Source organism: Coregonus lavaretus, assembly GCF_964263955.1.
Source record: "Coregonus lavaretus genome assembly, chromosome: 36".
Lineage (NCBI taxonomy): Eukaryota > Metazoa > Chordata > Actinopteri > Salmoniformes > Salmonidae > Coregonus > Coregonus lavaretus.
This window is the reverse complement of record NC_140023.1, coordinates 24,519,778-24,544,748: the sequence shown is the minus strand read 5'-3', so window position 1 is coordinate 24,544,748 and position 24,971 is coordinate 24,519,778. Positions and strand designations below refer to the sequence as shown.

The 24,971-nt window shown below is 42.2% G+C and overlaps 2 protein-coding genes across 2 annotated transcripts; one reads left to right on the top strand and one right to left on the bottom strand.

Moving 5' to 3' along the window:
* On the top strand, window positions 1-20,260 carry herc4 (HECT and RLD domain containing E3 ubiquitin protein ligase 4). Its single transcript, XM_084153614.1, has 24 exons — window positions 1-260; window positions 2,660-2,945; window positions 3,051-3,210; window positions 3,697-3,773; window positions 4,748-4,969; window positions 5,075-5,166; window positions 10,097-10,227; window positions 10,507-10,667; window positions 10,762-10,838; window positions 11,126-11,253; window positions 11,405-11,464; window positions 11,550-11,661; window positions 11,897-12,086; window positions 12,353-12,525; window positions 12,734-12,853; window positions 12,981-13,079; window positions 13,310-13,477; window positions 13,686-13,829; window positions 14,064-14,230; window positions 15,782-15,848; window positions 15,974-16,056; window positions 16,292-16,475; window positions 16,556-16,658; window positions 18,502-20,260. The coding sequence occupies exons 2-24, from the start codon at window positions 2,720-2,722 to the stop codon at window positions 18,708-18,710; spliced, it is 3,153 nt and encodes a 1,050-aa protein (XP_084009740.1). The 5' UTR covers window positions 1-260; window positions 2,660-2,719; the 3' UTR covers window positions 18,711-20,260.
* Window positions 20,261-20,387: 127 nt separating this feature from the next.
* cox5b2 (cytochrome c oxidase subunit 5B2) lies at window positions 20,388-23,409 on the bottom strand. Its single transcript, XM_084153615.1, has 4 exons — window positions 23,237-23,409; window positions 22,474-22,544; window positions 20,711-20,810; window positions 20,388-20,630 (listed from the first exon to the last, which is right to left on the bottom strand). Exons 1-4 carry the CDS (start codon window positions 23,334-23,336, stop codon window positions 20,518-20,520), a joined length of 384 nt encoding a protein of 127 aa, XP_084009741.1. The 5' UTR covers window positions 23,337-23,409; the 3' UTR covers window positions 20,388-20,517.
* Window positions 23,410-24,971: the final 1,562 nt, after the last annotated feature.

Sequence of the window (24,971 nt, the reverse complement as noted above, 5' to 3'; positions counted from 1 at the left end):
ACATTAGTCTTTGAGTACGGTATGTTCGAGTGTTTTCCTTCTGTGGGTACGACACTTCATATAAAGCTACAGACATTGGAATGACAGCGCATAGCAAACGATTTGGGAATGTGGTGCTTGCAGTTGCCTGGTCTCAATGACCATCTACAATTTACACCCTCCGCGCAAGTCTGGTCATCGACATTTTGCTAATACAAGGAAAACATTTCAGACCTCTCGTGCGTGGCAACGTTTGCCACCATTGCATTGGCTAGCAACAGGTAAGCTGAATCCATTTGCGGCACACAAGGCGGGGAATGTGCACATTTAGCTATTTAGGCAGCTAGTGTAGGTGAACTGTGCTAGTTAGCGATATACCTTACCTGTGAATATCTGTCTTGATTAACAGCCAGTTAGCATGCAGGCACTGCCTTGCTGCATGCTGATAGCTGAACTAGCTAGCTAGCTACTCTGTCAGAGAAGATTCCAGTTTATCTCACCTGCAATGAAATAATTTAGCAGGTAGCTGAACCTGGACTTATAATTGTGAAAACAAGACACAACTGATACGTCAGTGTCATTTTAACTGGCGTCTATCACACGTGAGATAAGAACCTGACTACGCTGCAGTGAAGATTATGTTCCAGGCCTTTCTAGGGGATACTAAGTACGTTGTTAGAGAATAACCACACACCTCCAGCGTTGTGAGAAGGCTGTTTATATTAATATAGTCATATACAACACTATATAAACGTCACACATTCATATAAGTAAACAATGAGACATCATCGCTCTTAAATATTCCTCATCAGATCATAAAATAGTGATTTAAACATTCCTCATCAGTAAAGGGTGGGGCATTTATTCTTCTGCGGAAGTAGTCTAAATGCGGGCCGTTACAGAAGTGAGTGAATTATAGGATTAGTAGGGTATTAATCAACCCCAGGTTAAAAATGGAGGTATCCTCACTGTCGCTGATTGAAGGGTTAATTTAGTACACTGCACAGGATGATATCGCAGTCAGTCACACAAACACCATACTCTGGAATGCTGTTCTGTGGTCATTCAATCTGTTGTGTAATGTGACAGTATTTACAAGACTATTTCAGTCTGTTCCGGTGCTTTCCATCACAGATTCCCCAGTCACAGATGGCCAAGTGTACACAACTTGATATCAGGACTTCCTTGCCACAACATACAGTGCTATGAAAAAGTATTTGTCCCCTTTCAAATGTTCTCTACTTTTGCATATTTGTGATACTGAATGTTATCATATCTTCAACCAAAACCTAATATTAGATAAAGGGAACATAAGTGAACAAATAACACAACAATTACATATTTATTTCATAAACAAAGTTATGCAACACCCAATTCCCCTGTGTGAAAAAGTAATTGCCCCCCTTACACTCAATAACTGGTTGTGGCACCTTTAGCTGCAATAACTCCAATCAAATGCTTCCTGTAGTTGTTGATCAGTCTCTCACGTCGCTGTAGACCACTCTTCCATGCAGAACTGCTTTAACTCAGTGACGTGTGGGTTTTCAAGCATGAACTGCTCATTTCAAGTCCTGCCGCAACATCTCAATTGGGATTAGGTCTGGACTTTGACTAGGCCATTTCAAAACTTCCAATTTGTTGCTTTTTAGCAATTTTCATGTAGACTTGATTGTGTGTTTTGGATCATTGTCTTGCTGCATGACCCAGCTGCGCTTCAACTTCAGCTCACAGACGGATGGTCTGACATTCTCCTGTAGAATTCTCTGATACAGAGCAGAGTTCTGTTCTTCCTTCTATTAAGGCAAGTCGTCCAGGTCCTGAGGCAGCAAAGCATCCCCAAACCATCACACCACCACCACCATGCTTGACCTTTGGTATGATGTTCTTACTGTGGAATGCAGAGTTTGGTTTTCGCCAGGCATAATGGGACCCATCTCGTCCAAAAAGTTGACTCAAGTTTGCCAAAAAGCACCTGGATGATCATCAAGACTCTTGGAAGAACGTTCTATGGACAGATGATTCAAAAGTATAACTTTTTGGACGACATGGTTCCAGGATGCTTTGCTGCCTCAGGACCTGGATGACTTGCCTTAATAGAAGGAACCATGAATTCTGCTCTGTATCAGAGAATTCTACAGGAGAATGTCAGACCATCCGTCTGTGAGCTGAAGCTGAAGCGCAGCTGGGTCATGCAGCAAGACAATAATCCAAAACACACAATCAAGTCTACCTGAAAATAGCTAAAAAGCAACAAATTGGAAGTTTTGGAATGGCCAGACCTAATCCCAATTGAGATGTTGTGGCAGGACTTGAAACGAGCAGTTTATGCTTGAAAACCCACACGTCACTGAGTTAAAGCAGTTCCTCATGGAAGAGTGGGCCAAAATTCCTCCACAGTGACATGAGACTGATCAACAACTACAGGAAGCATTTGGTTGGAGTCAGTGCAGCTAAAGGTGGCACAAACAGTTATTGAGTGTAAGGGGGCAATTACTTTTTCACACAGGGGAATTGGGTGTTGCATAACTTTGTTTATGAAATAAAAGGCAAATACTTTTTCATAGCACTGTATGCATTTTTGGATGCTGACAATTTTGTGGTCAGTAACAGACCTCATCATGTGATTTCCTAGATGTCTCCTCTTATTTGACTCTTAAATATTTGTATCATCCTTTCACAGGGACTGTGATCCTGTTGACCTGGTCCACACCAGGAGTGGGGCCAGAGGGGGGCATTGGCAATGCTGTGTTGGGGAAATGCTTCCTTCGGTCAGCTAGGCTTGGGCGGGATCGATGAGGAGATTGTGGTGGAGCCCCGGAAATGTGATTTCTTTCACGGGAAGGAGGTGTGCGATATAGGATGTGGCCGACGGCACACCACATTTCTACTGGGAGACGGGACTGTGTACACCTGTGGCTGCAATGACATTGGGCAGCTGGGGCACGAGAAGTCTCGGAAGAAACCAGGTAAGTGTTACATTATCCCCTTACGCTAATTAACCCATTATGGTTAGACTTTGTCTAATGGTACATGGATGTATTAAAATGTATCATGCTTTGTGTTTCCCTTAGAGCAGGTTGTGGCACTAGATGCACAGAACATTGTGGCTGTGTCATGTGGGGAGGCCCATACACTCGCGCTGAATGACAAAGGACAAGTGTTTGCATGGGGCTTGGCCACAGATGGACAGCTGGGCCTTACGAACTTCGAAGAATGTGTACGTGTGCCCAGGTGAATAAAATAATACTTCAAGTCCTCAGGAAGTTAAAACATAATACTGTTCATAAATGATATGCAGACAGCTCAACGTGTATGAACATGACCCCATTTGTACCGATACACTAGGGCAGGGTTTCCCAAACTCGGTCACTAATTAGTAAGGAACTCCCCTCACCTGGTGTCTAGGTCTTAATTAAAAGGAAAAACCAAAAACCTGCCCTTGTGGAATGAGTTTGACACCTCTACTTTAGGGCGAGAGCTGTGCTTGGTTCTTCTCTGAAGAAACGAATTAAACATTCAAAGCAGCATGCAGGCAAAGCATGTTTTGCCAAATGGCATCACAACGTTCATATTTACACCATCTGTTGTCTATGTTGTGAATTTTGCATTAATGTGGTATTTCAAGAATTTGATCTGTGAAGTGCCTAACATTTGATTTGACAACAGCATAACGTTTACTTTACTTGAATGGACTGTTTTTTTTTTTTCCCCCCTCAGAAACATCAAGAGTTTATCAGATGTACAAATTGCTCAGGTAGCCTGTGGATATCGGCACTCCCATGCTCTGTCTAGAGGTAAGGGGTGCATTCAAATAGTCATTTTAAGGCAAAGGGAATTTCCTAATGCCTTTGGTGACTTGGAAGGTTTTGATGGGTAATCTGAGGGCTACCGATCTCGTCTTTGAGCAGTCCCAGACGTCCCGATATTTTCAAACGTTTCATTTTATCGGCACAAAATCTGCAATACTCTTGCAGTGTGAGATGTGCAACGACATGTTTTGATGATCAGCAATAGCCAATGAGAGCTCGCCAGAGAAGAAGCCAGTGAGATGACGTTGTTTCGCATCACCCAGAATGTGTAGACTCTGGAGCAGGAGTGATGACTAGGCCTTCTACTAGTATGCGTTTGTGCTTGCCAAAGTGTCAAATCGTTACAGCTCTGACGTTCACAAGCAATGTTATTCAATTCAAAATGTTGGCAAGATACAGTATTTCAACTCTGTATGGCAAGGGTGAATGTCTAACTGAAACAGTTTGAGGCTGCTTTGAGCTATAGCTCGTTATAGCTACGTAAAATTGAATCACATTGTTTTTGCGAGACAGCGTGGTGGTATGGAGAATCCTCACGACCAAGTGAAGAATCTTGTAGTGTGTGTGCCACATCGTTTAGTGTGAGCAACACTACAGGAAAAATGGTAGTTTAATGTGAGATGCTCAGTGATTTTTTTTTTTGAAGATCGTGTAGTGTACACCCGGCTTTAGTGACTTTCCCTCCTTACCTTGAACTCTGTGACGTTTTCAAACGAGGTCAAGGTAAAGTCACTAGGAAAGGAAAAAGGCTACATCTCAGAAACAATCCAAATGCACCCAAGGACTTCAAACACAACTAACTTGAATTGCCCCCTGGGGATAATAGACTACTACAGATTATGCATTCGCTTTCTGTCTGATTTTATTTTACTTAAAACAAACAGGGAATTTGCAGAAAGATTTGCTTAATTTGGTTTCCCATCTTATATTAAATACTACGAATGTGGTCCCTTGTTTAGGAGGCCAAGTCTATTCATGGGGACAAAACCGATACGGACAACTAGGGCTGGGAGTAGCTGGACAAGGCATCGCTACTCCCCAAGTCATCCAGTCTTTACAGGGGATTCCCTTCGCCCAGATCTCAGCAGGGGGTGCTCACAGCTTTGCCCTCACCCTCTCAGGGGCCGTCTTTGGCTGGGGGCGCAACAAGTTTGGGCAACTGGGCCTCAATGACAACAATGGTAAGACTGACTAAGCAACTTTCTTGTGAATCACCATTAATCTGTTTTGAAAAAAGCCAGAAGAACCTTTTCAAATTAAATTGATTAAACAAAGTAATCTTTCAGATCGATATTATCCAGCCCTGCTCAAGTCCCTTAGGTCACAGAGGGTTATCTACATCTGCTGTGGGGAGGACCACACTGCCGCACTTACAAAGGTAACTTCCTCTTTCACAGTGACTCTAATTGAGGTAATAGCTGTATGTAGTAGTGTACTCTTAAGTATAACTATACTTACAGTGCCTTCAGAAAGTATGCATACCCCTTGACTTATTCCACATTTTGTTATAGCCTGAATTCAAAATGGATTATGTAGTTTTTTTCTCTCTCACCCATCTAGACAATACCCCATAATGACAAAGTGAAAACATGTTTTTATAAAGTTTTGCACATTTATTGAAAATGAAATACAGAAATATCTAATTTACATACAGTACCAGTCAAAGGTTTGGACACACCTACTCATTCAAGGGTTTTTCTTTGTTTACTATTTTCTACATTGTAGAATAATAGTGAAGACATCAACACTATGAAATTACACATATGGAATCATGTAGTAACCAAAAAAGTGTTAAACAAATCAAAATATATTTTAGAATTGAGATTCTTCAAAGTAGCCACCCTTTGCCTTGATGACAGCTTTGCACACTTTTGGCATTCTCTCAACCAGCTTCATGAGGTAGTCACCTGGAATGCATTTCAGTTAACAGGCGTGCCTTCTTAAAAGTTAATTTGTGAAATTTTATTTTATTTGTGCTGCAATTTCTGAGGCTGGTAACTCTAATGAACTGATCCTCTGCAGCAGAGGTAATTCTGGGTTTTCCTTTACTGTGGCGGTCCTCATGAGAGCCAGTTTCATCACAGCGCTTGATGGTTTTTGCGAATGCACTTGAAGAAACTTTCAAAGGTCTTGACATTTTCCACATTGACTGACTTTCAAGTCTTAAAGTAATGATGGACTGTCGTTTCTCTTTGCTTATTTGAGCTGTTCATGACATAATATGGACTCGGTCTTTTACCAAATAGGGGTATCTTCTGTATACCACCCCTACCTTGTCACAACACAACTGATTGGCTCAAACGCATTAAGAAGGAAAGAAATTCCACAAATTAACTTTTAAGCAGGCACACCTGTTAACTGAAATGCGTTCCAGGTGACTACCTCATGAAGCTGGTTGAGAGAATGCCAAGAGTGTGCAAAGCTGTCATCAAGTAAAAGGGTGGCTACTTTGAAGAATCTGAAATATAAAATGTGTTTTGATTTGTTTAACACTTTTTTGGTTACTACATGATTCCATATATTGTTTTGATGTCTTCACTATTATTCTACAATGTAGAAAATAGTAAAAATAAAAACCCTGGAATGAGTAGGTGTCCAAACTTTTGACTGGTACTGTATGTATTCACACCCCTTTGCTACGACACTCCAAATTGAGCTCATGATTTAGAAAGAAACACACCTGTCTATAAGGTCCCACAGTTGACCGTGCATGTCAGAGCAGAAACTCCAAGGAACTGTCCGTAGATATCCGAGATAGAATTGTGATGAGGCATACACTGAGTGTACAAAACATTAGGAACACCTTCCTAATATTGAGTTGCACCCTCTTTTGCCCTCAGAAAAGCCTCAATTCATCAGGGCATGGACTTCACAAGGTGTCACGTGTTCCACAGGGATGCTGGCCCATGTTGACTCCAATGCTTCCCACAGTTGTGTCAAGTTGGCCGGATGGCCTTTGGGTGGTGGACCATTCTTGATACACATGGGAAACTGTTGAGCGTGAAAAACCCAGCAGCGTTGCCGTTCTTGACAACACTCAAACCAGTGCGCCTGGCACCTACTACTATACGCCGTTCAAAGACACTTCAATCTTTTGTCTTGCCCATTCAACCGCTGAATGACACACATACACAATCCATTTCTCAATTGTCTCGAGGGTTAAACATCTTTCTTTAACCTGTCTCCTCCCCTTCATCTCTGATTTTAAGTGGATTAACAAGTGACATAAATAAGGGATCATAGCTTTCACCTGGTCAGTCTGTCATGGAAAGAGCAGGTGTTCCAAATGTCTGGGGAAGGGTATAAAACCATTTCTAGAGTGTTTAAAGTTTCCAAGAGCACAGTGGTCTCCATCATTGGGAAATGGAAAAAATATGGAACTACCCAGACTCTCTCTAGATGTGACCAAGAACCCAATGACAACTCTGACAGAACTACAGAGTTTGTTGGCTGGGATTGGATAACCTGCCAGAAGAATCTACAGCACTTCACCAATCTGAGCTTAATGAGAGAGTGGCCTGATGGAAGCCACTCCTTAGAAAAAGGCACATGACAGCATGCCTGTAGTTTGCAAAAAGGCACGTGAAAGACAGAGAGCATAAGGCAAAATATTCTGTGGTCTGATGAGACAAAAATGTAACTCTTTGGCCTGAATGCAAAGCGCTATGTCTGGAGAAACCCAGGAACAGCTCATCACCCGTCTAACACCATCCCTACCATGAAGCATGGGGGTAGCAGCATCATGCTATGAGGATGCTTTTCAGTGGCAGGGACTGGGAGACTGGAAGGATAGAGGGAACAATGAATGGAGCCAATTCAGAAAATTCCCAAATCCAGATGTGCAAAGCTGATACAGACACATCCAAGACGACTCAAACCTGTAATCGCCGCCAGGTGCTTTTACAAGGTGCTTTTACAAAGTGTTGACTCGGGTGTGAATACTTATGTAAATGATATATATTTCTGTATTTAATTTTCAATTACTTGGCAAAAAGGTCTAAAAACATGTATTCACTTTGTCGTTATGGGGTATTGTGTGTAGATGGGTGAGAGAAAAACTATTAAATCAATTTAGAATTCAGGCTGAAACCCAACAAAGTGGAATAAGTAGAGGGGTATGAATACTTTCTGAAGGCACTGTACATTGTTATTTAATCTATACTGAACAAAAATATAAACACAACATGCAACAATTTCAAAGATTTTACTGAGTTACAGATCATATAAGGAAATCAGTCAATTGAAATAAATTCAATAGGCCCTAATCTATGGATTTCACATGACTGGGAATACAGATATGCATCTGTTGGTCATAGATACACTATCTATACAAAAGGATGTGGATACCCCTTCAAATTAGTGAATTCAGCTATTTCAGCCACACCCGTTGCTAACAGGTGTATAAAATTGAGCACACAGCCATGCAATCTCCATAGACAAACATTGGCATTAGAATGACCTTACTGAAGAGCTCAGTGACTTTCAACGTGGCACCGTCATAGGATGCCACCTTTCCAACAAGTCAGTTTGTCACATTTCTGCCCTGCTAGAGCTGCCCCGGTCAACTGTAAGTGCTGTTATTGTGAAGTGGAAACGTCTAGGAGCAACAACAGCTCAGCCACGAAGTGGTAGGCCATACAAGCTCACAGAACGGGACCGCGAGTGCTGAAGCGCGTAGCGCTTAAAAATCATCTGTCCTCGTTTGCAACACTCGCTACGGAGTTCCAAACTGCCTCTGGAAGCAATGTCAGCACAATAACTGTTCGTCGGGAGCTTCATGAAATGGGTTTCCATGGCCGAGCAGCCACACACAAGCCTAAGATCACCATGCGCAATGCCAAGCGTCAGCTGGAATGGTGTAAAGCTCAGCGCCATTGGACTGTGGAGCAGTGAGCGTTTTCTGGAGTGATGAATCACGCTTCACCATCTGGCAGTCCGAGGGACGAATCTGGGTTTGGCGGATGCCAGGAGAACGCTACCTGCCCGAATGCATAGTGCCAACTGTAAAGTTTGGTGAAGGAGGAAGGCCTAATCGTCTAACGTCAGTGCCCGACCTCACTAATGCTCTTGTGGCTGAATGGAAGCAAGTCCCCGCAGCAATGTTCCAACATCTAGTGGAAAGCCTTACCAGAAGAGTGGAGGCTGTTATAGCAGCAAAGAGGGGGACCAACTCCATATTAATGCCCATGATTTTGGAATGAGATGTTCGACCAGCAAGTGTCCACATACTTTTTGTCATGTAGTGTACCTTAAAAAAAGGTAGGGCCGTGGATCAGAAAACCAGTCAGTATCTGGTATGACCTCCATTTGCCTCATGCAGTGCGACCCATCTCCTTCTCATAGAGTTGATCAGGCTGTTGATTGTGGCATGTGAAATGTTGTCTCACTCCTCTTCAATGGCTGTGCGAAGTTAATGGATGTTGGCGGGAACTGGAACACTGTCGTACACGTCAATCCAGAGCATCCCAAACATGCTCAATGTATGAGTATGCAGGCCATGGAAGAACTGGGACATTTTCAGCTTCCAGGAATTGTGTACAGATCCTTGTGACATGGGGCAGTGCATTATCATGCTGAAACATGAGGTGATGGTGGCGGATGAATGGCACGACAATGGGCCCCAGGATCTCTTCACGGTATCTCTGTGCATTCAAATTGCCGTAGATAAAATGTAATTGTGTTCGTTGTCCGTAGCATATGCCTGCCCATACCATAACCCCACCGCCAGCACAGTACACTCTGTTCACAACGTTGACATCAGCAAACCGCTCACCCACATGACGCCATACATGTGGTCTGCTGTTGTGTGGCTGGTTAGACGTACTGCCAAATTCTCTAAAACAATGTTGGAGGCAGCTTATTGTGGAGAAATTAACATTAAATGCTCTGGGATCAGCTCTGGTGGACATTCCTGCAGTCAGCATGCCAATTGCACGCTCCTTCAATTTGAGACATCTGTGGCATTGTGTTGTGTGACAACTGCACATTTCAGAGTGGCCTTTTATTGTCCCCAGCACAAGGTGCATGTGTGTAATGATCATGCTGTTTAATCAGCTTCTTGATATGCCACACCTGTCAGGTGGATGGATTATCTTGGCTAAGGAGAAATGCTCACTGACAGGGACGTAAACAAATGTGTGCGCAAAATGTTAGAAGTGTTTTTTGTGCATATTGGAACATTTCTGGGATCTTTTAATTCAGCTCATGAAACATAGGACCAACACTTTACATGTTGCGTTTGTATTTTTGTTTAGTATACGTTCTGAAACCCCTTTCACCTCTAAGATTTTGTTTTGTTTCTTTCGTAGGAAGGAGGTGTGTTTACATTTGGAGCAGGAGGGTATGGCCAGCTTGGACATAACACTACAAACCATGAGATCAACCCCAGGAAGGTGTTTGAGCTCATGGGAAATGTAGTCACACAGATATCCTGTGGAAGGTACAGCACACTGTCTGCTGCGCAATCTCTGCTTTCAAATGTGGCACTGGTCTGTTTTAGAATACACAAAGCAGATTCACCTTCAAGTCTATAGTCTCCAGAATTATTTTGAAAATCATGTGTAGCTTGAGGAAAATACATGTATCTGAAACCCACAGTATCTGGGGGAGACAAGTATTTGGACTGACAATTCAAAGTTCCTAAAACACTTAACATCATTGAAAACAGTATCTTGAGACGCTTGAGAAACATTTGTTATATTTTGTATATCCTTTCAAGACAGCACACTTTGGCCTTCATCCCCGCCTCTGGAAAGATGGATTCATTTGGGCTTGGAGGGAACGGGCAGCTCGGTACACGCTCCACATCCAACAGGAACAGCCCTGCCCCAGTCAAAGGCCCCTGGGTGGCCTACAACGGCCCCTGGCCCACAAACACAGGTTACTACAGCCCCCCTCAGACAGGTTCCACAGGTAAACTCAAATTTCTGCATCATCTTTGATTAGCAAGACTGACCATAACTTTATATTCCAGACATGGAGCAGGGCTGCTGTGTTAAGAGGATATATGCTGGAGGAGACCAGAGCTTTGCCCACTATCACACTCCCCAGGTAATTTTCACACCCCATCAGCCCTAATTTATCGGAGTCCTCATAACTAAGATTCTGGGCTAACAAATGTTCAATTGATATTTATTTTTCATGAGAGAAATTAATACCTGAAGTGTTACCTATCCTATTTGGGGATTTTGGTGATACAGTTGTAAACATGTCAGGAAAAAGACTAACTTCACATGCTGGAAACCGTCAGAATGCTTACCGTTTACATGTTCATGATAGTGAAATGCTTTACTTTGTGATTTTTAAGTAGTATTTAATACAATAATTTATTCTCCTAGAACCCCCTGGTGCCTGACGACGTCAGAATACCAGATCCCAGAAGACACATATGCACCTTATCTGCTGGTCTTACTCAGAGATGGCTGAGCCATTATACACACGGAAGACTCCCACAAGAGATTTCCAAGTAAAATCCTCACTTCTCAAAACATGCTCATAAAATATCATTAGCAATAGTATGGATGAACAGTGCTTGTTCTATTTTTATTGTCACAGCTAGATTGTGTATCTGCATGAGACCGTGAACACTAATTGTTTTTCTTTTACTTTTCTTGTAGCGAAATTGATCTTGTGTTTTCCTCTGCAAGTTGCCTCAATGGAAGCTTTCTGGCTGAGAGGTAAAATCAATTATATTCTACTTGAAAATGTTACTGAAAGTCTTGATAAATGTTTTACTAAAGCGAATCTGTCTGTTTTGTGTAGCCATCCAGATCACTACAACACGAGCAGTAAATGCTCAGGGGTGGATATGAACATGGCTCGCCTCTTGTTTCACAGAGTCGTTCAACCTGACTATCCAGAAATTGCACAGCAGGTGACAGTAATTCGATTTTGAAGTATGGTTTACCAAAATATTAGTCCTCATGTTATGACATTTGTTGATGCCTGGCCTGTAGGGTATTCCAATTAGTGGTGCAAATAAAGGGAGTCAGTATATTAGATGTCTGTCTGGCTAAAATGACAGTCAGTATATGTATGTTTGCTACCCTTCTGTATGAATTATTACAGCATTAAAGCATTCCTCCTTACCCTGTGTTCCCATGTGTCAGATTGCAGCCAGTCTGGAAAAGAACCTGATTCCCAGACTTAGCAGCTCCCCTCCAGACATCGAGGCTCTGAGACTCTACCTCACCCTGCCAGAGTGTCCTCTCTTCAGCGACCAAAACACATACGTGACTCTGGCCATCCCCTTTGCCAAGGCACTCATCAGTCTGAAAGAGGCTCCGCTGAAAGTGCTTGGTAAGTAGCTATGTTCTCTGTTCGGTGAACATAGTGGAGCAGCAAACTGTTCAGAGAGAGATTAAGTCTGGGTATTTAATTGACGTATTAGCATGTAGTGCAGGTTTTTGTATTTTGAGTGCTGTTTATTCAACATATTGATTTCAATTCAAAAGTGTTTTTATAGATTCTACTGTGGTCAGGTAAACCTCTTTTAGTTTATTAGATTCTTGCATCCAGATTGGCTCACAAGTCTCTTTGCTTTGCTGTGCTCTGTACTGATCCAGGTAACTGGTGGGCTCAATTCGAGGCCCCAGTCTTCCAGAGGCTAGTGGAGCTGTACAAGGCGGTGGTGGTGTACCTGCTCAGGATGCACACGGTGGGAGTCCCCCACTCAGAGCAGAGGGTCTTCACCTGCTTCCTGGACACGACACTCAAGCTCCTGGAGATCCTACATGCTGTGAGTGTTCATACACAAATCACAAATGCCTGATTCACACTATGGGGCTGAGCTGTATAGCATTAATCAGGCAATACTGTAGAATATCAGTCTTTCTCACATTACTCCTAGTTATAGATGGAAATATTTCATATTGTTTTAATCATTTTTTAAATAATTTGTAACTTTTCATTCAAATGCCTTAGTTTTTTTTTTATTGATCTCCTAGGTGAATGAAAGAGCCGGACATATCATACAATACGACAAATTCTACATTAAAGAGTTGGATGACCTGATAGACATCCGAAACGACTACCTCACATGGATTAAACAGCAGATGTACTCTATGGTGAGTCAAGCAACTTCAAAACAATCCCTGAATGCACAATGTTATTGAGAACCCATGAAATCTCGTCTTCTTTTACAAATGCTGTCATTTAATATCCTACCCTAAGCTATTGCTTCTGTCCCCTCAGACTCACGACAGTGCTGTCACCCTCTGTAAGTACCCCTTTGTGTTTGATGCCCAGGCAAAGACCACCCTGCTTCAGACTGATGCTGTTATACAAATGCAGGTAAGGATGACTGACTCATTCGTTTTTACATATTGAACAAAATAATTGATCGTGTGACAATTTCCATGATTTATCTTGTAATTGCGCCATGATGGTTGAGCTCTGTCTCTTTTTTTGTTTGTTTGTTGTGATGCTTGTTTGTTTAGATTTTCAAGTGCCTTGAGATTTTTCTGTATAATGTAAAGCGCTATAGAGGTTGAATCGATTATAATTATTTCTGGTGTCATTAGATGGCAGTGGACCAGGCGCAGCGGCAGAACTTCAGCTCCATGTTCCATCCCGTGGTAGAATCTGTGAACCCCTGCCTCATCCTCATTGTAAGGAGGGAGAACATCGTCGGGGACACCATGGAGGTCCTCAGGAAGTCCAAGAACGTCGACTACAAGAAACCTCTGAAGGTTTGCCTGTTTACCCTCTGCCATCACACCTGGGTTGTATTCATTAGGACAAGCTATAGCGAAACACACATTAGCATTTCTTATCTTATCCTGAAGTCCCCCCGTTTTCTTCCGTTGCCTAACACAACCCTGAATTCGTCAGATCAGACGGTTGAGACTGATGTCCTGGATGTACACTGGAGTTGATGGTTGTGTTCTTGCTATGCAGGTGATCTTTGTTGGAGAAGAGGCGGTTGATGCGGGGGGTGTGCGGAAGGAGTTCTTCCTTCTGATCATGAGAGAGCTTCTGGACCCCAAATACGGGATGTTCCGATACTACGAGGAATCCAGGCTGATCTGGTTTGCAAACAAGGTACACATTTCACTTTTGTTTCATTCCAGTGAATTGTGTGTTGTTGAATACGCATTGTTGGGTCAGTTCAGAAAACTCTCTAGCTTTAAGTTTAAACTTTGTCAAGGTATTCACAATAGTGTTGTCTTTTTGTGGTATTCTGTTAAATCTGAAGTACTGGTATGCTTGGACACCATCCTGGTTGCATTTCTTACACTATCCTCACTCTATGGACCATGTTCATGTTCCTCTCAGACGTTTGAGGACATTGACCTATTCCACCTCATCGGGGTCATCTGTGGGCTGGCCATCTACAACCTCACCATTGTGGACCTTCACTTCCCAGTGGCCCTGTACAAGAAGCTGCTGAAGAGGAACCCCACGTTGGATGATCTTAAGGAGCTGATGCCTGATGTGGGGAGGTTAGCTCAGGGGTCAAGCACCTCAGGTTTCCCTTAAGCACTAATGTGGAGGCACAGTCTGCTTATTGCTTTAATGGTGCAATGAGCAATAAAATGTAAATGGTTGTGGAAGTTTCTTGAGCATCAGAGGAAATGAGAAGGTTGACATAACATCTCAAATGCAGCAAATTGGATCGTTTCAAAAAGGTTTCTTCCAAATATACACTGAGTATACCAAACATTAGGAACACCTTCCTAGGATTGAGTTCCTAGGTTTGAGTTGAGTTGAGCAGGTGTCCTTAATGTTTTGAATACTCAGTGTATATCGGAAAGTATTCAGACCCCTTGACTTTTTCCAAATGTTGTTACGTTACAGCCTTATTCTAAAATTGAATAAATAAAAATCCTCATCAATCTGCATACAATACCCATAATGACAAAGCCAAAACAGGTTTTTAGATTATTTATTTTTTAGAATGTATTAAAAAATAAATAAAACATACGCTATGAGACTCAATTGAGCTCAGGTGCATCCTGTTTCCATTGATCATCCTTGATGTTTCTACAACTTGATTGGAGTCCACATAACAGCCCGCTTAGAGTTTGCCAAAAGGCACCTAAAAGACTCAGACCATGAGAAACAAGATTCTCTGGTTGATGAAACGAAGATTGAACTTTTTGGCCTGAATGTCAAGCGTCACGTCTGGAGGAAACCTGGCACCATTCCTACTGTGAAGCATGGTGGTGGCAGCATCATGCTGTGGGGATGTTTTTCAGCGGCAGGGACTGGGAGACTAGTCAGGATCGAGGGAAAGATGGAACAGAGCAAAGTACTGAGAGATCCTTGATGAAAACCTGCTCCAGAGCACTACCTTGTCACAACACAACTGATTGGCTCAAACGCATTAAGGAGGAAATAAATTCCACAAATGAACTTTTAAGGCACACCTGTTAATCTTTTTTTTAAAATTATTATTATTATTTTTTAGTCATTTTGCAGACGCTTTTATCCAGAGCGACTTACAGTTAGTGAGTGCATACATTTTTCACTTTACTTACTTTGCCCCCTGTGGGATTGAAATGCATTCCAGGTGACTACCTCATGAAGCTGGTTGAGAGAATGCCAAGTGTGCAAAGCTGTCATAAAGGCAAATGGTAACTACTTTGAAGAATCTAAAAAATAAAAAATAGATTTTGAATGTAACACTTTTGGTTACTACATGATTCCATATGTGTTATTTCATAGTTTTGATGTCTTCATTATTATTCTACAATGTAGAAAATAGTAAGAAAAGAAAAAAAGAAAAAAAACCTTGAATGAGGAGGTATGTCCAACCTTTTGACTGGTACTATACATTTGCTAAAAATTCTACAAACCTGTTTTTGCTTTGTCATTATAGGGTATTGTGTGTAGCTTGAGGAGAAAAAACTATCAATTTTAGAAAAAGGCTGTAACGTAACAAAATGTGGAAAACGTCAAGGGGTCTTTTATACTTTCCAAATGCACTGTGTAGTGTGGGCTGTAGTATGAGCAATTTTTGTTGTAATTTTCCCCTTTTCACCAAAAACCAGGAATCTGCAGCAGTTACTAGACTACACAGAGGATGATGTCGAAGACATATTCTGCTTGAACTTCACAGTAAGTGTCAACATTTTACATCAATGTACTTTATGTAGCTGAATCTCTTGTCTAGAGATGGCAAAGTGGTGATATGTGCAAGGCTTACTTGGAGAAGTCAATGTTATTTGTCCAACTTGTTTCAGGTTACAGTTGAAAACTTTGGTGCCACAGAGGTCTTGGAACTGGTTCCAAATGGCATGGATATCTGTGTTGACAACTCAAACAGGTACTTTTCCAGAGTATTCCAGGGTCTTCTAATTTATCCTCTACTTCATAACAAAGTCGGGCTGAATGTTCAGTGGATTGATTTGATTAGAAGTTTTTTAACAAATGTATAGTTGTGTAACAAAATAGTGCTAAATCCTATGTCTTGTCTGAGTGTCTTAAACATATGCAGAGAGCATCTGTATGAGTGTCTGCTGATGTGTTTCTAAATGTTCTTTTTCGTGGTGTTCCCTCAGGCCTGAGTTTGTCTCTGCATACGTGGACTACATCTTCAATACATCAGTGGCCGCGCTTTTCGAGTCGTTTTCCGCAGGCTTCCACAAAGTGTGTGGTGGCAAAGTCCTGGAGCTGTTCCAGCCCAACGAACTGCAGGCCATGGTCATTGGCAACACCAACTACGATTGGAAAGAGCTTGAAAAGGTACAGAGGTCCCCATTAGCTTTAACGCTATCAATTGGTCTTGGAGTGGTACAGTAATATAATTTTTGCTATTTCACCAGAGCACTGAGTATAAAGGAGAGTACTGGGCTGAAAATCCAACCATTAAGTTCTTCTGGGAGGTGTTCCACGATCTCTCTTTGGAGAAGAAGAAGCTCTTTCTCTGTAAGGCTCTCTTTGAAAGCATTCAGACTATCATATCAGACTACAGTGCCTTGCAAATGTATTCATCCCCCTTGGCATTTTTCCTATTTTGTTGCATTACAACCTGTAATTTAAATTGATTTTTATTTGGATTTCATGTAATGGACATACACAAAATAGTCCAAATTGGTGAAGTGAAATTAAAAAAAATAACTTGTGGTGCGTGCGTATGTATTCACCCCCTTTGCTATGAAGCCCCTAAATAAGATCTGGTGCAACCAATTGCCTTCAGAAGTCACATAATTAGTTAGATTGCGCACAGATGGACTTTATTTAAGTGTCACATGATCTGTATATACACCTGTTCTGAAAGGCCCCAGAGTCTGCAACACCACTAAGCAAGGGGCACCACCAAGCAAGCGGCACCATGAAGACCAAGGAGCTCTCCAAACAGGTCAGGGACAAAGTTGTGGAGAAGTACAGATCAGGGTTGGGTTATACAAAAATATCGAAACTTTGAACATCCCACAGAGCACCATTTTAAATCCATTATTAAAAAATGGAAAGAATATGGCACCACAACAAACCTGCCAAGAGAGGGCCGTCCACCAAAACTCACGGACCAGGCAAGGAGGGCATTAATCAGAGGCAACAAAGAGACCAAAGATAACCCTGAAGGAGCTGCAAAGCTCCACAGCGGAGATTAGAATATCAGTCCATAGGACCACTTTAAGCCGTACACTCCACAGAGCTGGGCTTTACAGAAGAGTGGCCAGAAAAAAGCCATTGCTTAAAGAAAAAAAATAAGCAAACACGTTTGGTGTTCGCCAAAAGGCATGTGGGAGACTCCCCAAAGAAGGTACTCTGGTCAGATGAGACTAAAATTGAGCTTTTTGGTAATCAAGGAAAACGCTATGTCAGGCGCAAACCCAACACCTCTCATCACCCCGAGAACACCATCCCCACAGTGAAGCATGGTGGCAGCATCATGCTGTGGGGATGTTTTTCATTGGCAGGGACTGGGAAACTGGTCAGAATTGAAGGAATGATGGATGGCGCCTAATACAGGGAAATTCTTGAGGGAAACCTGTTTCAGTCTTCCAGAGATTTGAGACTGGGACGGAGGTTGACCTTCCAGCAGGACAATGACCCTAAGCATACGGCTAAAGCAACACTCTAGTAGTGGGTTCGATCCCCGGGACCACCCATACACAAAAATGTATGCACGCATGACTGTAAGTCGCTTTGGATAAAAGCGTCTGCTAAATGGCATATTATTATTATTATTATTAAGGGGAAACATTCACATGTCTTGGAATGGCCTAGTCAAAGCCCAGACCTCAATCCAATTGAGAATCTTGGTATGACTTAAAGATTGCTGTACACCAGCTGAACCAATCCAACTTGAAGGAGCTGGAGCAGTTTTGCCTTGAAGAATGGACAAAAATCCCAATGGCTAGATGTGCCAAGCTTATAGAGACATACCCCAAGAGACTTGCAGCTGTAATTGCTGCAAAGGTGGCTCTACAAAGTATTGACTTTGGGTGGGGGGGTGAATAGTTATGCATGCTCAAGTTTTCTGTTTTTTTGTCTTTCTTGTTTGTGTCGCACACAAAAATATTTTGCATCTTCAAAGTGGTAGGCATGTTGTGTAAATCAAATGATACAAACACCCAAAAAATCAATTTTAATTCCAGGTTGTAAGGCAACAAAATGGGAAGAATTCCAAGGGGGGTGAATACTTTCGCAAGCCACTGTATGTCATGTCACTATGCCATGCTAGTAGGGGCTATTTACTGCTTAAATGTGAATGCTTTTGGTTTTGAACACCTTGGCACTGAAGTAATGTGTATTGTATTTTCAGTGTTTCTCACAGGAAGTGACCGCATTCCCATCCTGGGCATGAAAAGCCTGAAGCTGGTGATCCAGCCCACGGGAGGCGGGGAACACTACCTGCCCGTCGCACACACCTGCTTCAACCTATTGGACCTGCCCAAGTACAGCAGCCGGGAGACGCTTCAAAACAAGCTTCTCCAAGCCATAGATCACAATCAAGGTTTCAACCTGGCCTAACGAATGGCACACAAACAATGCCTAGCTCCACCCAGTCTGTTTATGGTAATCACATGCACACGTCTTTGCCCCGTCAACTCTGACTCGATTCCTGCTTTAAGACTGCAGCACTGTCAACAGCGTGAAATGGAACAGACTAAGCAGCATTTGCAGGGGGGCAAATAGTTATGCAAGAGGCTTGAGGGCTTTCTATTTCAAGGTCGATCTTTCAGTATAATTTACAATTTCACACCATCACAATATTGAAGACCCAGTTGAGTTCAAATTCAATTCACATTGTTTGATATTTCTCTTGTAGATTAGCTTTTACTCGTGTTTGGATAAACTAGTCTAAATAGGCCAAAGTTCTGGTATAAAATCTTTGAGCTCATCTGGCGCAAGATAGCACTGTTCATGAATGAAATTAATCTTCTACTTTGGCAATTTCTACCATGAATAGAAATGAATCATCTACCATGGTAAAAACATGGTATGAATGTGAGCGTTTGATGTTGAGTGGATGTTCTTGGCTGTAAGCCTTAAAACTAGACAAATAAAAAATTAAACATTACAGCCATGGGTATTGTGTTGACCAAGTGTATATGAATTAAGGCTTCAACTGCTAGAATGCTGCTCTGAAACATTGCATTTTTGTGAAAATGGTAGGCTAGTGCCAATATGAGTTTTGTTTATCAATAATATAATTCCTCTAAAATGTGTCTTGCGATAACACTTCGGTGCTTTATAATTACTTCATAAAAATGCTCCGAACATTACACTAAACTGTAGATGACACGTTCTACATCACTTAATGGATTTCTATTCCATATGTGTATGTTGCATTGGGAAAAGTATGATTTGAATGTATACATAAAAAAAAAAATAACACATGTAAAGTGTTGGTCCTATGTTTCATGAGCTGAATTAAAAGATCCCAGAAATTTTCCAATACGCACAAAAAACACTTCTTTACAGGCCTGTTAGTGAGTATTTCTCCTTTGCCAAGATAATTCATCAACCTGACAGGTGTGACATATCAAGAAGCTGGATAAACAGCGTGACCATTACACAGGTGCACCTTGTGCTGGGGACAATGAAAGGCCACTAAAATGTGCACTCAACACAATGACACAGATGTTTTGGTGGAGTGTGCAATTGGCACGCTGACTGCAGGAATGTCCACCAGAGCTGTTGCCAGAGTATTGAATGTTCATTTCTCTACCATAAGCCACCTCCAACGTCGTTTTAGAGAATTTGGCAGTACGTCTAACCGGCCTCACAACCGCAGACCACGTGTAACCACACCAGCCCAGGAACTCCACATCCGGCTTCTTCACCTGCGGGATCATCTGAGACCAGCCACTCGGACAGCTGATGAAACAGCAGTATTTCTGTCTAATAAAAAAACTCATTCAGATTGGCTGGGCCTGGTTCCCAAGTTTGTTGGCCTATGCCCACCCATGGCTGCGCCCCTGCCCAGTTGTGAAATCCATAGATTAGGGCCTAATGAATTTATTTCAATTGACTGATTTCCTTATATGAACTGTAACTCAGTAAAATCATTGAAATTGGTGCATGTTGCGTTTATTTTTGTTCAGTATAGAGTGCTAATCAACGTTGCCCCCTTTCAACCTCCAAGTGCCCATGTATCCGATGTTGTTCCAAGAATATGAAGATAAAATTAGCCTGTTGAGACAATTCAAGTTGACAGTATTTTAATGTTAGAAACTACATATTAATCAGCTGAAATGCACACATTGTTCAGGGTAGATGGTGAGTGAATGAGGCAGTTTATCCTGGTCCAGTGGCAAGGAGCTTGGTGGGTGTTTCAGTGGGGCAGCTCATGACGGACAAACTGATAATGGGACCCACATTCGGGACAGCGCTGGGGCTTCCCCTCGTGGAGCCAGAACCACACAATGGCAGTGTTGTCCTCTTCACCTATGGTACATAATGACAAGCATTGGCACATTTTTATATTATTTTGAGAAAATTGTAAAGCATGACACAATGGTACTTACACAGACAGCCTACCAGCCGTTTGTCACTAATGCCTGGGACAATGTGAGGGTCTTCTTTGGTTCCAGCATACTCCTTGGGTTTCAAAATGCTCCAAGGATCCTGCATTTTATTTTTCATAAAAAGTACTTGTATGAACACATCAATCTTATTTGAATTGAATCAAATATCACAATAGGCTTAAAGAAATATACAGTGCATTCGGAAAGTATTGAAACCCCTTGACCTTTTCCACATTTTGTTACGTTACAAAAAAAAATCCTCATCAATCTACACACAATACCCCATAATGACAAAGCAAAAAAAGGTTTTTAGACATTTTTGCTAATTTATTAATAATAAACAGAAATACCTTATTCACGTAAGTATTCAGACCCTTTGCTATGAGACTCAAATTTAGCTCAGGTGCATCCTGTTTCCATTGATCATCCTTGAGATGTTACTACAACGTGATTGGAGTCCGCCTGTGGTAAATTCAATTGATTGGACATGATTTGGAAAGGCACACACCTGTCTATATAAGGTCCCACAGTTGACAGTGCATGTCAGAGCAAAAACCAAGCCACGAGGTCGAAGGAATTGTCCGTAGAGATCCGAGACAGGATTGTGTCGAAGCACAGATCTGGGGAAGGGTACCAAAAAATGTCTGTAGCATTGAACGTCCCCAAGAACACAGTGACCTCCATCATTCTTAAATGGAAGAAGTTTGGAACCACCAAGACTCCTCTTAGAGCTGGCCGCCCGGCCAAACTGAGCAATCGGGGGAGAAGGGCCTTGGTCAGGGAGGTGCTCAAGAACCCGATGGTCACTCTGACAGAGCTCCAGAGTTCCTCTGTGGAGATGGGAGAAACTTCCAGAAGGACAACTATCTCTGCAGCACTCCACCAATCAGGCCTTTATGGTAGAGTGGCCAGACGGAAGCCACTCTCAGTAAAAGGCACATGACAGCCCGCTTAGAGTTTGCCAAAAGGCACCTAAAGGACTCTCAGACCATGAGAAACCAAGATTCTCTGGTCTGATGAAACCAAGATTTAACTCTTTGGCCTGAATGCCAAGCGTCACGTCTGAAGGAAACCTGGCACCATCCCTACGGTGAAGCATGGTGGTGGCAGCATCATGCTGTGGGGATGTTTTTCAGTGGCAGGGACTGGGAGACTAGTCAGGATCGAGGGAAAGATGAACGGAGGAAAGTACAGGGAGATCCTTGATGAGAACCTGCTCCAGAGCGCTCAGGACCTCAGTCTGGGGCGAAGGTTCACCTTCCAACAGGACACCAACCCTAAGCACACAGCCAAGAAAACGCAGGAGTGGCTTCGGGACAAGTCTCTGAATGTCTTTGAGTGGCCCAGGAAGAGCCCGTACTTGAACCCGATCGAACATCTCTGGAAAGACCTGAAAATAGCTGTGCGGCGACGCTCCCCATCCAACCAGACAGAGCTTGAGAGGATCTGCAGAGAAGAATGGGAGAAACTCCCCAAATACAGGTGTACCAAGCTTGTAGCATCATACCAAAGAAGACTCGAGGCTGTAATCACTGCCAAAGGTGCTTCAACAAAGTTCTGAGTAAAGGGTCTGAATACTTATGTAAATGTGATATTTCCGTTTTCTAAAAACCTGTTTTTGCTTTGTCATTATGGGGTATTGTGTGTAGATTGATGAGGGGAAAAAACAATTTAATCCATTTTAGAATAAGGCTGTAACATAAGTGGAAAAGTCAAGGGGTCTGAATACTTTCCGAATGCTCTGTATGCTATTTAGATATGACCTTTCCCTTCTTTAGTGCCTGCAAGGCACGTCGCTCGAGTCCAGTGGCCTGTTCCTCATCAGTTGGAATCCCTGGAAGGAGACTAATGTTATTAGGGCGGCAGGTAGCTTAGTGGTTAAGAGAAAAATCTGTATATGTGCCCTTGAGCAAGGCCCTTAACCCTAATTGCTCCTGTAAGTCACTCTGGATAAATGTAAAAATTTGTGTGACACCTGTGACTTCATAAACTACTTGCCATTCAAATTAAGGGCATAATGTTTATCAGAACAAGAAAATCATGTTACCTCTTAACAGAGTGCATGTAATAGTTATGAGTCACACTGCACGTCCACAAGCACACACAACTCATGTCCTCCATGTTAAGATATACCTGGCACCAAATCAACGAATGTCTGCCAAAGAAGGTGGGTCTATCAAGGGGCCTTCCAGTGGTTAAAATCCAAATGACCTTCATTTATTCACAAATGTAGTAGGTTTCGTGTGTTTTTACATACAGTTGCATAATTTTACAATTAATAACACTGTCAAATGGATAGTTATTGTATGAATGCGTCATGCACGTTTATTCTGTGAATTGATGTTCTATTTTTACAAATGTGGTGACTAGGCGAAGTGTTGCCTTGTAGGATATACTTGCAGAGCACATTCATAAAATACTTTATTCTATAATGTCAATTACTTCAATAAAACAGATTAGTTATTAGATTTGACGGACATGTCGACGGACCATAACCAATTAGATGTATTTTACGCACGCACTTACCTTTTAACGTGCCCATAGCGCGTGGCAGTAATCTTGCCACAACATTGTTTCTTGTCAATTGCAAGGTTGCACAGGTGCGGAGTAAAAGTCTGCCTGCCATAATGAATTCACTTTCGCTTAAGCTACTGCGTGTGATATGAACAATCTGCTGGACTGAAATGACCCCATTTATTTCCAACCCGTGACTTGATTGACGGAGTCAACTGTCCACTCACAAAATAACGGTCTTATGAATTGGCCAATTAAAAAAGGATAAGGAACGCACCCGAACAGGGGAACACTTTTTAGATTTTTTTGGTGTGGATTTTTTTCTTTGATATCGTTTTATAGTAGACAATGTTCAACAGATAATGCCCTGGCATAGACACAAAAAGCGTGCTTCGCGCGTCAAGGTCACCGTTTGACCATTAATCTGAACCTACGCTCAAAACAATTGAGTCAATTACTAATGAATTTAAGAGTAGACTAAATGTTACATGGCCTTGTAATGAGTCTACACCAAGCAGTGACAGTTGTATGGTTGCAGGTTGCAAATGGTTTTAGCTTTAAGCTGTTCATGCTTGAAATTCACATTTTCAATGCAATACATTATCATTTGTTTTGTTGTCCCCATATTTGTGAAGTAATAATATGATAAATTAAAGTCAGCATATTGAATACATAACATTTATTAGCTGTGAAAATACCATCCAGAGCTATTTCCATAATTAAAAAAGGCAACAATGTACAGGGAGACAACACAAAAAAAATACTATACTTCCCATGATGACATCTATTGGGTCATTTTGATAAAGAGCTAAATTGGCCCATTCCAGTCTCCATGCCATAGACTATACAGTGAGGGAAAAAAGTATTTGATCCCCTGCTGATTTTGTACATTTGCCCACTGACAAAGACATTATCAGTCTATAATTTTAATGGTAGGTTTATTTGAACAGTGAGAGACAGAATAACAACAAAAAAATCCAGAAAAACGCATGTCAAAAATGTTATAAATTGATTTGCATTTTAATGAGGGAAATAAGTATTTGACCCCTCTGCAAAACATGACTTAGTACTTGGTGGCAAATCCCTTGTTGGCAATCACAGAGGTCAGACGTTTCTTGTAGTTGGCCACCAGGTTTGCACACATCTCAGGAGGGATTTTGTTCCACTCCTCTTTGCAGATCTTCTCCAAGTCATTAAGGGTTTGAGGCTGACGTTTGGCAACTCGAACCTTCAGCTCCCTCCACAGATTTGCTATGGGATTAAGGTCTGGAGACTGGCTAGGCCACTCCAGGACCTTAATGTGCTTCTTCTTGAGCCACTCCTTTGTTGCCTTGGCCGTGTGTTTTGGGTCATTGTCATGCTGGAATACCCATCCACGACCCATTTTCAATGCCCTGGCTGAGGGAAGGAGGTTCTCACCCAAAATTTGACAGTACGTGGCCCCGTCCATCGTCCCTTTGATGCGGTGAAGTTGTCCTGTCCCCTTAGCAGAAAAACACCCCCAAAGTTTCCACCTCCATGTTTGACGGTGGGGATGGTGTTCTTGGGGTCATAGGCAGCATTCCTCCTCCTCCAAACACGGCGAGTTGAGTTGATGCCAAAGAGCTTGATTTTGGTCTCATCTGACCACAACACTTTCACCCAGTTCTCCTCTGAATCATTCAGATGTTCATTGGCAAACTTCTGACGGCCCTGTATATGTGCTTTCTTGAGCAGGGGGACCTTGTGGGCGCTGCAGGATTTCAGT

What these genes read in the sequence shown, in the direction of transcription:
- herc4 (XM_084153614.1), top strand. Translation starts at nt 2,720, where the DNA reads ATGCTGTGTTGGGGAAATGCTTCCTTCGGTCAGCTAGGCTTGGGCGGG. An exon ending in CCCCTGGCCCACAAACACAG is followed by an intron (nt 10,668 to 10,761) that starts GTTACTACAGCC and finishes TTTATATTCCAG; the next exon opens with ACATGGAGCAGGGCTGCTGT. An exon ending in TGATCTGGTTTGCAAACAAG is followed by an intron (nt 13,830 to 14,063) that starts GTACACATTTCA and finishes TGTTCCTCTCAG; the next exon opens with ACGTTTGAGGACATTGACCT.
- cox5b2 (XM_084153615.1), bottom strand. Translation starts at nt 23,336, where the DNA reads ATGGCAGGCAGACTTTTACTCCGCACCTGTGCAACCTTGCAATTGACA. An exon ending in CGCTATGGGCACGTTAAAAG is followed by an intron (nt 22,545 to 23,236) that starts GTAAGTGCGTGC and finishes GTCTCCTTCCAG; the next exon opens with GGATTCCAACTGATGAGGAA. An exon ending in ACGGCTGGTAGGCTGTCTGT is followed by an intron (nt 20,631 to 20,710) that starts GTAAGTACCATT and finishes TATGTACCATAG; the next exon opens with GTGAAGAGGACAACACTGCC.